The sequence below is a fragment of the Saccostrea cucullata genome, unplaced genomic scaffold (assembly GCF_032062105.1).
Source record: "Saccostrea cucullata isolate Sc308-1 unplaced genomic scaffold, CSIRO_AGI_Scuc_v1 ctg11907, whole genome shotgun sequence".
Lineage (NCBI taxonomy): Eukaryota > Metazoa > Mollusca > Bivalvia > Ostreida > Ostreidae > Saccostrea > Saccostrea cuccullata.
The window spans coordinates 5,175-19,760 of NW_026922666.1; the positions used below are offsets into that span (position 1 = coordinate 5,175).

General features: G+C 36.5%; 1 protein-coding gene across 1 annotated transcript; it reads left to right on the forward strand.

The window, feature by feature from the left end:
• Positions 1-319: 319 nt before the first annotated feature.
• Positions 320-14,580, forward strand: LOC134262179 (histone deacetylase 6-like; the record flags this gene model as incomplete). The annotated part of the gene is made up of 15 exons (XM_062744569.1): positions 320-372; positions 1,742-1,798; positions 3,534-3,618; positions 6,259-6,299; positions 6,384-6,480; positions 7,111-7,182; positions 7,473-7,498; positions 7,656-7,760; positions 7,972-8,040; positions 8,280-8,406; positions 10,043-10,108; positions 10,327-10,386; positions 10,894-10,983; positions 11,397-11,500; positions 14,517-14,580. Coding segments are annotated over exons 1-15 (1,116 nt in total), but the record flags the coding sequence as incomplete, so codon positions are not given.
• Between the last annotated feature and the right edge of the window lie 6 nt (positions 14,581-14,586).

Consider the following 14,586-nt stretch of genomic DNA (forward strand, 5'->3'; position numbering starts at 1 on the left):
AAACAGGTAATGTATAGATATAGAGACAGAATTATAGCTAACACAGACCTCAGTATAGCTAAAAACAGGTAATGTATAGAGAAAGAGACAGAATCATAGCTAACACAGACCTCAGTATAGCTAAAAACAGGTAATGTATAGAGAAAGAGACAGAATCATAGCTAACACAGACCTCAGTATAGCTAAAAACAGGTAATGTATAGAGAAAGAGACAGAATCATAGCTAACACAGACCTCAGTATAGCTAAAAACAGGTAATGTATAGATATAGAGACAGAATTATAGCTAACACAGACCTCAGTATAGCTAAAAACAGGTGATGTTTAGAGACAGAATTATAGCTAACACAGACCTCAGTATAGCTAAAAACAGGTAATGTATAGAGAAAGAGACAGAATTATAGCTAACACAGACCTCAGTATAGCTAAAAACAGGTAATGTATAGAGAAAGAGACAGAATCATAGCTAACACAGACCTCAGTATAGCTAAAAACAGGTAATGTATAGATATAGAGACAGAATTATAGCTAACACAGACCTCAGTATAGCTAAAAACAGGTAATGTATAGATATAGAGACAGAATTATAGCTAACACAGACCTCAGTATAGCTAAAAACAGGTAATGTATAGATACAGAGACAGAATTATAGCTAACACAGACCTCAGTATAGCTAAAAACAGGTAATGTATAGAGATAGAGACAGAATTATAGCTAACACACACCTCAGTATAGCTAAAACAGGTAATGTATAGATATATAAACAGAATTATAGCTAACACAGACCTCAGTATAGCTAAAACAGGTAATGTATAGAGATAGAGACAGAATTATAGCTAACACACACCTCAGTATAGCTAAAACAGGTAATGTATAGATATATAAACAGAATTATAGCTAACACAGACCTCAGTATAGCTAAAACAGGTAATGTATAGAGAAAGAGACAGAATTATAGCTAACACACACCTCAGTATAGCTAAAACAGGTAATGTATAGGGATGTGCGATTTTATCGGTATACCGGTATATCACGATTTTTTGTTGCGTGATACGTATCGTGATACGGAGACCTAAATACCGGTCTTTAGGTACATATTATAAAGTCCAGAAATTATTAATTTATTTGTTCAATCTTTCAAATTACAATTACAGAAAGTATAAAAAAATGTTGTAAAAAGTGAAAAGAACGACATCTTACAGTCCAAACATAATTGATTTTATATACATAAAAATGCCAAGAAAGTAAAATTTTGTTTTTCTAGCATACTTTTTAGCAAAATAATGACTTTTCATATAAAATCATTGTAAAAACTGCTTTTGAAAATATCATGATATTATCGTGATATTGTGGGAAAAAATCGTGATATATCGCGATACGAAATTTTTGGCGATACCCATCCCTGGTAATGTATAGCGATAGAGACAGAACTATAGCTAACACAGACCTCAGTATAGCTAAAAACAGGTAATGTATAGAGATAGAGACAGAATTATAGCTAACACAGACCTCAGTATAGCTAAGAACAGGAGAGATACAGACAGAATCATAGCTAACACAGACCTCAGTATAGCTAAGAACAGGTAATGTATAGGGATATAAACAGTTTTAAAGCTCATGAAAGACCTCAGAAAAGCATAAACATGAAAATGATGTATAGGTATAGAGATAGAGACCAGCCTGTGTCACCAACAAACGTTAGAAAATATAGATGTGTAAGGACTTTTTTTGTTAATTTACAGAACCTGCATAGCCTATGATGAAGGAATGAGGGCCCATTGTTCAACAGCATCTTACTAGTAAGCTCTTTGTTTATACTACTTTTAAAATATTTGGATCACAGTATCTTTTACAGCCATTTGACCTGATCACATATCTTTATTAGGGCCCCGCAAGGATTTGCGGGTGCCCTATAGTAATCACTCTGACTGTCTGTCTGTCTGTCCGTCTGTCTGTCCGTCTGTCATTCTTCCGTCCACAAATTTCCTGTTTTTTCTTAATAACTTTTTTTATGGTAGCCCAATTAAGTTCAAATTTGGTATGGTAGTTCAGTAGGCAAAAAGACATATTTTGATGCTAAGTTTGTCTCTCTATGTCCTCTGGTTTGGAGCTAGGGTGGTGGGGTAGATTCCTTAACTATGCATAAGAATGAATGGGCAACTTTTTTTATGGTTGCCCAATCAAGTAGAAATTTGGTATGGTAGTTCAGTAGGCAGAAATACACACTTTGATGCTAAGTTTGGTTCTCTATGTCCCCTGGTTTGGAGCTGGGGTGGTGGGGTAGATTCCCTAACTTTGTATATAAGAATGCATTGGCAAAGAGAGATAACTGCTGAAGATGTTCCCATTCAGTAAACTGAATGCTGCTATGAGTCCCTCGGGATTAATTAGCTTTCCTCCTGAAGAAAATCCAGAGCATTATCTTTATCTGTCACATTGAGATGAATTACCACCTCTGTCTGCAAATGAAGTTTGTTTTGAAGTTAAGTTAATTTGGAATGCTATGAACACTCTGAAATGTGGATTTGAATATAAAATTTTATAATTTATTTTTTTTTTGTTTTATATTTATGATTTCATTGAATTCTAAAAACAAGAAAAAGATTAAAGAAGATTTTTTTTATTTACTTTTTTTCACTTTATGTTAATTCAAGAATATTATTAATTTTTTCACTTTATGTTAATTCAAGAATATTATTAATTTTTAAGGTAGTTGTATAAAAACCCCATTCTATCATTAATACTGAAAAAGTTCTTATTATAACTTTAGAAGAAAATGATGAGAGAGGTACAATTAATCCCTTGGGATTAATTATCTAGCCTGCCGCAGAAAATTTAGTAGGCTTTTCTGTATCTGTCACTTTAAAATTAATGAAAACATTTGTCTGCAACTGCTGTTTGTTTGAAGTTAAGGTCAAGCCTTCATGTAATATTTGCATCTTCATTGAAGGCTGGCATTTTATATAACACAAGTTTCATAATTGTTTAAATATATATTTAATGTTAAGTTGTTCTTTACTGCCTAATGTAAATACGAGGGTATTATTTTCAGGTTTTTGAATATTCAGGAATTATCTTGAAATTTTAAGAATACAGTTGCTGTTGCTTATTTTACATACATTTTCTAATCATTCTGTAAGCTGCACCCTTTTAATTCTACCCCATGGCGGGGCCCTTGCTGACTGGTCAGTTTTCTAGTGATGTCTAAGAATCATTTGTAGTGCTCATCTTGCTGTCTGTGTGCTTCTATTAGGCCCTGAAAGAATTTGCTAAATCTCTTTAAAAATCATCTTCTATTATAATCTCACTTCATTAGAGAAGTTAAATCTTGCAATCATTGAGTTAAAGAATAATCCTATGATTTCCATTTTTGTAGAGCTTTAATGATCTCACCTCATTGGAGAAGATTAATCTTGCACTTCAGGGACAAATACGAATACAAATGTTTTTCTCCTTTGTTGACTATATACACACTGTGCCTTGTACTAAAGAATGCTTATAATAAATAATGAACCTTTTTTACTTTTCTTTTAGCCATCCCGAATCTCCTGACAGAATAACACGAATATTTGACAAACACACAGAGTGGGGGCTGACTCAGAGATGTACTAGGGTAGAGGTGAGTACTGAGTCCTATACACAGAGTGGGGGCTGACTCAGAGATGTACTAGTGTAGAGGTGAGTACTGAGTCCTATACACAGAGTGGGGGCTGACTCAGAGATGTACTAGTGTAGAGGTGAGTACTGAGTCCTATACACAGAGTGGGGGCTGACTCAGAGATGTACTAGTGTAGAGGTGAGTACTGAGTCCTATACACAGAGTGGGGGCTGACTCAGAGATGTACTAGGGTAGAGGTGAGTACTGAGTCCTATACACAGAGTGGGGACTCACGCAGAGATGTACTAGGCTAGAGGTGAGTACTGAGTCCTATACACAGAGTGGGGACTCACGCAGAGATATACTAGGGTAGAGGTGAGTACTGAGTTCTATACACAGAGTGGGGACTCACGCAGAGATATACTAGGGTAGAGGTGAGTACTGAGTTCTATACACAGAGTGGGGGGCTGACTCAGAGATGTACTAGTGTAGAGGTGAGTACTGAGTCCTATACACAGAGTGGGGGCTGACTCAGAGATGTACTAGTGTAGAGGTGAGTACTGAGTCCTATACACAGAGTGGGGGCTGACTCAGAGATGTACTAGGGTAGAGGTGAGTACTGAGTCCTATACACAGAGTGGGGACTCACGCAGAGATATACTAGGGTAGAGGTGAGTACTGAGTTCTATACACAGAGTGGGGACTCACGCAGAGATATACTAGGGTAGAGGTGAGTACTGAGTTCTATACACAGAGTGGGGGGCTGACTCAGAGATGTACTAGTGTAGAGGTGAGTACTGAGTCCTATACACAGAGTGGGGGCTGACTCAGAGATGTACTAGTGTAGAGGTGAGTACTGAGTCCTATACACAGAGTGGGGGCTGACTCAGAGATGTACTAGGGTAGAGGTGAGTACTGAGTCCTATACACAGAGTGGGGGCTGACTCAGAGATGTACTAGGGTAGAGGTGAGTACCGAGTCCTATACACAGAGTGGGGGCTGACTCAGAGATGTACTAGTGTAGAGGTGAGTACTGAGTCCTATACACAGAGTGGGGGCTGAGTCAGAGATATACTAGGGTAGAGGTGAGTACTGAGTTCTATACACAGAGTGGGGACTCACGCAGAGATGTACTAGGCTAGAGGTGAGTACTGAGTTCTATACACAGAGTGGGGGCTGACTCAGAGATGCACTAGGGTAGAGGTGAGTACTGAGTCCTATACACAGAGTGGGGGCTGACTCAGAGATGTACTAGGGTAGAGGTGAGTACCGAGTCCTATACACAGAGTGGGGGCTGACTCAGAGATGTACTAGGGTAGAGGTGAGTACAGTCCTTTACCCCACCTCTGTCGATTTTTCCGTGAAATCCTGGCTTACGATTGGTTGAAGTCTGTCACGTGAAGGCGGTGGATTACTTATACCCGGTCAGTTGTAAATCCATACCCGGTCAGTTGTAAATCAATACCCGGTCGATGCATTACGTCACAAACACAAACGTGACGTCATAATAGGCACAGTATAAGCGTGATGAAGCATTTAGCAGAGAAAACCATTTATAAACTACAGATAAAACGTAAATGTTTCATCGGTGGGGTAAATTCGTTACATAGTCTTTTAGTGACAGGGTATGGGATGATACCTGGTTAGTAAATTTCATACCTGACTCGGCTCCGCCTCGCCAGGTATGAAATTTACTAACCAGGTTTCATCCCATACCCTGTCACTAAAAGACTATGTAACTAATAATACCCAGAGTGGGGGGCTGACTCAGTGATGTACTAGGGTAGAGGTGAGTACTGAGTCCTATACACAGAGTGGGGGCTGACTCAGAGATGTACTAGTGTAGAGGTGAGTACTGAGTCCTATACACAGAGTGGGGGCTGAGTCAGAGATGTACTAGTATAGAGGTGAGTACTGAGTCCTATAAACAGAGTGGGGGCTCACTCAGAGATGTACTAGAGTAGAAGTGAGTACTGAGTCCTATACACAGAGTGGGGACTGACTCAGAGATGTACTATGGTAGTGGTGAGTACTGAGTCCTATACTCAGTGTGGGGACTCACTCAGAGATGTACTAGGGTAGAGGTGAGTACTGAGTCCTATACACAGAGTGGGGGCTCACTCAGAGATGCACTAGGGTAGAGGTGAGTACTGAGTCCTATACTCAGAGTGGGGGCTCACTCAGAGATGTACTAGGGTAGAAGTGAGTACTGAGTCCTATACACAAAGTGGGGACTCACTCAGAGATGTACTAGGGTAGAAGTGAGTACTGAGTCCTATACACAGAGCAGGGACTGAAACAGAGATGTACTAGGGTAGAGGTGAGTACTGAGTCCTATACACAGAGGGGGGGGGGGGGGGCTCACTACCATTTATTAACATAATACATGTATTTCAATACAGTTGAACTTTGGTATGTTGAACACTGATATCTCAATTACATCTACCATGGATTTGAAGTTCCTTCCACCTATTTCTTTTGGTATTCTACCCTTGATTATTCAAAATCTTGGATATCTAAAAGTTTTTCTCAGTCTAAATGAGTTCAGTATAACAGGGTTTGACTATATATAAATAATCAAGGATTAGAATGTAGTTTGACTCATGGACATACTGCTAAATGCTGGGAAACTCAGTAACACAATTTCAATATCTGTTCCAGACACGGATGGCAACAGAAGCAGAACTGACACTCATCCACAGGTTTGTTTTGAATATCAGGATTCTTAAAAAGTAAAGATGTCTGTCACATTCTTCAATTGATTAATTAAAATTTTATAATTTCAGTTCAGCTCATGTTGAAGAGATAAAGAGTTTTGAAGATAAAAATCCATTTGAGTTGAAAAGATTGGAGTCAAATTACCAGTCAATCTATCTCTGCAAAGTAATTTTATTTATTTACCTCATATCATATAAAATAGAATTTAATAGTAAATGTAACTGGAATATTATATCAAACTTTCGGAAAGCAATGTATTTGTAAGATACTGTTCAGGGGAAAGTAAACTATGGTCAATGTGTTAATCGTACAGTATTCACACTTTAGATAAAGTAGTGAATTTAGTTTAAAAGAACTGAACTAATTTCAAGATAAATGATTGTTGAAGTCTAGCATGAATGCAGCAAAACTCGTTTAGTACGAACACGGATATTGTGAATTTATGGTTATAGCGAAGTCATCTTGAATCCCCAGCTAATAAAATTTAATGACTTTTCTATATGGTTATAACAAATTACGGATATAGCAAAGTAATTTCACAGGTCCCAGTGACTTCATTATGACCGAGTTTTACTGTATTTGTTTCTGTGAGCAAATTAAAAAAAAATTGTGGTTAGTAGCTAGAAGAAAAAAAAATTACAGGTAATTGAAATTAGTCATAAGCCAATTCAAACCCTCTACAGAAATGACTTTTCACAGGGAAAATTGAAACCTTTTATGTTTATGTAATGGTTTTAAACCTGAGTTTTTATAGTTGTTTATAGTGTTTTATATAACAATGCTGTACTGTTGTAGGACTCTTACTTTTGTGCGCGGATGGCTGCTGGATTTGTGTTGGATGTGGTGGATAATGTGATGACAGGACAGGTGAGGGTATTGAGATCCTGATCATGGTCTGGGAAATCACTCATTTTCAGAAGGAGGGGGGATGGTGGTAATTTTTGTTGTTTTCAAGGTGTGGAGAAACCCGCGAAATGTAAATGTCATATACAAAACTACCCAATAATTCTTCATCTAATGAAAATACCCCCCCACCCCTGAAAATTAGTGATTTCACAGTCAAATAAATATAGGAATTATGTTGCACTACATAAACTATGTGAAAATTTATATGGTATGAAATGATAACTTAATAATTCCGTGTTTTGGAATTACAGAGTCAAAATGGGGTTGCAATAGTGAGGTAAGATTCTAGATTCAAATTTTATTGAAATTGTGGAATGAAAATGTTAGTCTCACTTTGGTTTGAATTGTATTCTTGATTGATCAGAACAAAGGTGGGTTTTCTTTGGTATGGCATTGATACTGGATCGGAGCAGTTGAATTTGTTTTATTTTTAGACCTCCTGGACATCACGCTGAGTGCTCCCGAGCCATGGGTTTCTGTTTCTTTAATAATGTAGGCATTGCAGCCAAGTATGCTCAAAGCAAGTATAATGTCAAAAAGTAAGTTTGGCCATGTAATATGTCTAATAATAGACTATTAGATATAATTGTTTGAAGTCAAAATATAATGTTGAGATTATAAAAAAAATCTATGATTGTTTGTTACTTCAAATAAAAACTGTAGTTGTAATTAAGGTATGTGTAATTCTTCTTTTCTTAAAAGTGAGGTGAATCTAAGCCCTAAATAAAAAAAACCCAATTGATGTTTCAGAGTTTTAATTGTTGACTGGGATGTACATCATGGTAATGGTACACAACATCAGTTTTATGAGGACCCAAGGTATTTTCTATCCCTTGTATATGTATATTTCTGACTTGGAAGCATCGTAAAATATAATATGACCTGTATATTGAACATGAAGGTCAGTTCTGAAGTAAAAAATTTTCACGAATCTTTTGGAAAACAAATTGAACATTCTGGTATAAAAGTAAAGTTATAATTCATGAGGGAGCCTGTCTTCATTTAAATTTGATGTTTGATTTCATTTTAATTTTAAATTTTCTATAATTCCTCTTTAGTGTCCTTTTTATAAGTCTTCATCGTTATGACCGGGGTTCCTTCTATCCCTGCACAACTGAGGGGTGCCACACCAAAGTGGGAGCAGGGGAGGGGACAGGCTTCAATGTCAACATCCCATGGAACAATGTAAATCACTGTTACAGCTATAACTTTTCTTAATTTAGGGAATAACTAATCTTCTAATTTGGTATTTGCAACCGTTAATGCTGATTTAACAGTCACAAACTGAGTTTTACCGGTGACACGTAAGCGGAGCCGGTAAAACTGATGTTTGCGACTGTTAAATCAGCATTAACAGTCACAAATACCAAAATGGAAGATAGTTACTGTATAGGGGATTAATTTCACGGGTTGTAATTTTCACGGTTTTCTCTCATCGGACACGATCGTGGTTTCTTGAATTCGCGGAATTCTTATGTTATAGAAGTTGCCTCCCTTGTCTATATCCGTTTAATCCATACCATAGCTACATGTAAACGACATTCATCATTGTTATGTCTTTATTTCACGAACAATAGGGTAGGTTAATATAACATAGTTAGACTTAATAAATAATTGACGATTAATTAAAACAGGTGCAGTTATCAAAAGTCCTTGACTATAAACGTCAAATGACTTTTTCTGTATATGCTATTACAATGAGTGCATGTACACCCCAAGATCTTCAAAACAACACGACGAAAAACCACTGGACGGTAATAAATGTGTTAATGTATAGGTCGACATGAAATAATATCCTTCCAAATCTTCAGTAAGTTTGATAGTTATTTGAATGATTTTTTTAAAATCAAAATGTCGATAAAAACTATAATATGCATGATAGTGCAGGTAATGCACACACCATGCGTGGTAACATTAGTTACGCACGGGTAATCAAAACTCATGGCCCATGTGTTTTGACTGATGAAACATGAAGCGTTAGCTATTTAGAAGCCTTTTAACTAATACATGTTATTATCTGTTGACTTAAATTAATGTAAAGCGTGCTAATTAAAATAATTGAATGACAAGTACTACTCGTAATTACTTAAATGACCATGTACTGTGGTACATGTATTTAAACCTATCGTAGTCTATTCTCAGATTTCCAAATAAAACATGGAGATTATTGAAAATATTATTCACTGTTTCTTGAATTCACGGATTTATTATCACCGTGAATATAGCGAATATTAACACCGCGAGTTATTTTCCCCCTATACAGTATTCCCATTCTAATGCAATCTATGCATTCTGTTTATTGTTTACGTCTTATTTTAAATTTTATGACATGAAACATGTCACGGAGCATTGTGTTTTTGTGTCACTCTATTATGACGTCACAAAGCTTTCACTCTCGTTTATGCTTGTTTTACTGCTTCAAACATCAGTGCATTAGCCAACCAAAACGTGTTTTACAAAACAATTGCATTACAATACTGTATACAGGGCTATTTTTGCCCCATGTTATTTTCGCCCTTTCACACTTGCAGACAATTTTACCCCTTTAAATTCAGTCATAGTTTTATTTTTTATAAAATTATACTGTATTCTTTGAATTCGTCCTATATTAAAATTGCCCAATTGAGGGTTGGTGAGAGGGGCGGAATTAAAATGGGGCAAAAATGTCCCTGTATACAGTAAATTAGAGAAAATTTAATCAAGAAATTCATTTAATTTGTTTCTGAAAATATTATGATATTACTGAATTCAATTTATTGTATAATGTGGACAAAGTGATTAAAATGAAAAAGAATAATGATCTGACTATTGTATATCACAGGGACCTATGGGGGATTCTGAGTATATTGCGGCCTTCCAACAAGTGGTCATGCCGATAGCTTATGAGGTAGGGATCTACTTAGGATCAATGCCAGAAATTATTGTACTGGTAGAAGTCTTTATATGTCCTTTAAAATACATGACTGTATACAAACATGAGAGAAAAATATTTCATTATATTATATTGACAACATATCATATCCCTTTCCTTTATTCAGTTTTATTAATATATCTTGTAATCTATACTTGTATATAAGGTCTTTTACAGTGATACTTTTCTTGCAGTTTGGTCCGGAGCTGGTTCTGGTTTCGGCTGGATTTGATGCCGCTATGGGAGATCCTCTGGTACTACTTTTCTCTTAATATACCCCAGCTTCCTTTTGAAGAAAGGAGTTAGGGGTTATTTCACATGGCAGGAGCCATTCTTGTTATCATAACTGCAACCAAAGATGACAGTTGATGTATTCACAAATTAAAGAAAATAGAACTAAATTATAAATTTCTTTTGATGTTTGATGCCATAAAGTTTTTCAGGCTTTTGATTTTAAGTCTGTCAGGAATTTTAAATAGGGTAAGACCTTGACTACTCCAGTTAAAGACTTAATATTTGATCCAACAGAATGTCAAATAGAAAGCCTCTTGCCAGGTCAAGGTAATAGTCTAGTTTAAAGGTCCTCTTTGACTTTCACTGTTTTGGCAGTGCACAAACAGGTCTTTTTATTCTGGAGTCATGTGTTAAAATATTCCATATATGCTTGTATTATATAAGTCCTTGTTGTTTGAAAAAAATGTGTAAATTAGAATGAAAAAAGCTCTTCGTTTTTCATTATGATCGAGATACAAACATTATAGGGATGTTACTCACTAACACCGGCTGGATATGGTCACATGACCCACATGCTCTCATCACTGGCCAATGGAAAAGTAGTCCTTGTGTTGGAAGTGAGTACATTTTAAAACTGTACATGTATATTTAAATAGTTGATAAACTTGATGAACAGCAGTATGAAGCTGGAGAATTATACTTTGATATATCATAATGCAGTTGTACTTTGGTATTTCAAACACATATCTTAAATATCATAAACATGTCAAAATGATTTGCAAAACCGAACCACTTATTCTTTATGAATTTTATCCTTGATATCTGGAATCCTCAGATATTTTTATTATTACCCATTGAGTTCAAGATAACAAGGCATGACTGCACATATGTATCTTTCAATTTCAGGATTGTGTGTTTGCTTTGTGTGTGTACTTTAAGATCTTGTTTTAGCTTTGTAAGATAAATCAAATGGAATAAATATTTTTTGGCTACTGCTTTTACATATTTATAAATTAACCATATTTTGTAGGGAGGGTATCACCTGGCAGCCATATCTAATTCCATGGCCATGTGTACATCTATCTTACTGGGAGATGGCTGCCCACACCTCCCCTATGTCCAGACTAAGGACAGGTAAAATATATCTGATCACCTGTACATAAAGACAGGTAAAATATGTCTCATAACATCTGTATGTAAGGACAGCTAAGATACTGTAGAAGTGGGAAATATTATGGTGTATTTAATATCATTATGTTCACGATTTAAGAATTTTCTGTGAACTTTAAACCATCAAGATTATTTTTTCACTTCATTTCTACCTAAAAAGAGGAATAGCATCTGAATATTTTAAACAATTCTCAGTGAAATTAAAACCGTCGGAAAGGTAACTTTTAACAAACCGTGAAATTTTAGACACGTGAAATTAAAGACGTCTACAGTACATCTTATTATATGTATATAAAGACAGTAAGATATTTCTACCAGTATGTAAAGACAGATAAGATAAATTTCACCACTTGACAGAGACAGGTTAGATCACCTGTACATAAAGACAGGTAAGATATTTCACAAATCCAATACTTTTGAAAAATTTCATTTTGGAGCATCAGTCCCACAATATAGGTAATACCTTTCTAATCACCTGTTCTTACAGGAAAATAAGTCACTAATCTCCTAAATTTTCTTATCCTTATTATACCCCCCGCAAACGAAGTTTGGGGGGGTATATAGGAATCACCTTGTCAGTCTAGCTGTCTGTCTGTCCGGTGTCCGGTCCATATCTTTCTTACGGAGGGACATTAGAATCTACTACTCCACACAAAGATTGCCCATGACCTAAGGGTGTGTCATGAGCTTGACCCAAGGTCATTTGGGGAAGTTCAAGGTCACTGGAAGAAAAACTTCTTTATTCATGTCCAGTCCATATCTTTCTTATGGATAAACTTGGTAGGTTCTCATTTCACACAAAGATTGCCCATGACCCAAGGATGTGTCATGACCTTGACCCAAGGTCATTCGGGGAAGTTCAAGGTCACTGGAATAAAAATTTCATAATCATGTCCGGTCTACATCTTTTTAGCTCACCTGAGCCGAAGGCTCAAGTGAGCTTTTCTGATCACATTTTGTCCGTCGTCCGTCCGTCAGTCTGTCTGTCTAGCTGTCTAGCTGTTCGTCCGTCTGTAAACTTTTCACATTTTCGACTTCTTCTCAAGAACCACTAGGCCAATTTTGACCAAAATTGGTACAAAACATCCTTGGGTGAAGGGAAATTTAAATTGTGAAAATGAAGGGCCAAGTCCCCTCACAAGGGGAGATAATCAAGAAAAGACAAAAATAGGGTGGGGTCATTAAAAAATCTTCTTCTCAAGAACCACTGGGCCAGAAAAGCTGAAACTTATGTGGAAGCATCCTGAGGTAGTGTAGATTCTAAAATGTCAAAATCATGACCCCCAGGGATATGGCGGGGCCACAATGGGGAATCAAAGTTTTACATAGAAATATATAGGAAAAATCTTTAAAAATCTTCTTCTCAAGAACCATTGGGCCAGAAAAGCTGAAACTTTTGTGGAAGCATCCTTAGGTAGTGCAGATTCTAAATTGTTAAAATCATGACCCCCGGGGGTAGGGCGGAGCCACAATGGGGAATCAAAGTTTTACATAGCAATATATAGGAAAAATCTTTAAAAATCTTCTTCTCAAGAACCACTGGGCCAGAAAAGCTGAAACTTATGTGGAAGCATCCTTAGGTAGTGCAGATTCTAAATTGTTAAAATCATGACCCCAGGGGACAGGGCGGGGCCACAATGGGGAATCAAAGTTTTACATAGAAATATATAGGAAAAATCTTTAAAAATCTTCTACTCAAGAACCAATGAACCAGAAGAGCTGAAACTTATGTGGAAGCATCCTGGGGAAGTGTAGATTCTAAATTGTTCAAATCATGATCCCCGGGGGTTGGGCGGGGCCACAATGGGAAATCAAAGATTTACGTAGAAATATATAGGAGAAATCTTCTTCTCAAGAACCATTGGGCCAGAAAAGCAGAAAATTCTGTGGAAGCATCCTGGGATAGTGTAGATTCTAAATTGTTCTAATCATGACCCCCAGGGGTAGGACGGGGCCACAATGGGGAATCAAGTTTTACAATGTTGAATCAAAGCATCCTATGGTAGTGTAGATTTCGAATTGTTTAAATTATGATCAGTTGGGTAGGGTGGGGTCACAATATGTATTACAAGGGGGAAATCTGGTAAAGAACAGAATGTTCAAAGCTTCTCAGGTGAGCGATGTGGCCCATGGGCCTCTTGTTTATGGATAAACTTGGTAGGTTCTCATTTCATGCAAAGATTGCCCAAGACCCAAAGGTGTGTCATGACCTTGACCCAAGGTCACTTGAGGAAGTTCAAGGTCACTGGAAGAAAAAGTTCATAATTCTTTTCCGGTCCATATCTTTCTTATGGATAAACTTGGTAGGTTCTCAATTTCACGCAAAGATTGCCCATGACCCAAGGATGTGTCGTGATCATGACCCAAGGTCATTTGATGAAGTTCAAGGTCACTGGAAGAAAAATTTCATAATTCGTGTCCAGTCTACATCTTTTTTATGGATAAACTTGGTAGGTTCTCATTTCACACAAAGATTGCCCATGACCCAAGGGTATGGGTCAAGGTCATTTGGGGAATTTCAAGGTCACTGGAAGAAAAATTTCATAATTCATGTGTGATACATATCTTTATTATAGAAAAACTTACTTCTGAAAAAACCCAGCGGGGGTATTTTGTCCCGTTTGGACAGTTCTAGTTATGCTTATAGTCTTAAACAAGGAAATAGTTTCAACTGCTCCTCTAAAAAAGTTCCCTAAAATTGAAACAGTCAATTTGGTTTTAAAGGAGGAATTTATTAGGAATATCAATTATTTCACTATGCTATGAGGCCTTTAAAGTGTCAAATATTGTGTTTAAGAGTTTTATTTCCTTTATAGTCCAACATACTATGTTCATTATTTGTGTTAAAGATGCATGTTTGATGTGGTTAAAACATATATGTGCATGTTGTTAAAACATGCATAAAATTCAATTTCTGTCATTATTGTTTTCTGCAATAAATACTGAATAATTGATTTTTAAGTTATATAACTTTTTTCAGTGCTGTGAAATGTATACAAGATGTTTTAGATGTACAGAAGCAGTATTGGAAGTCATTGAAATTCAGAGGT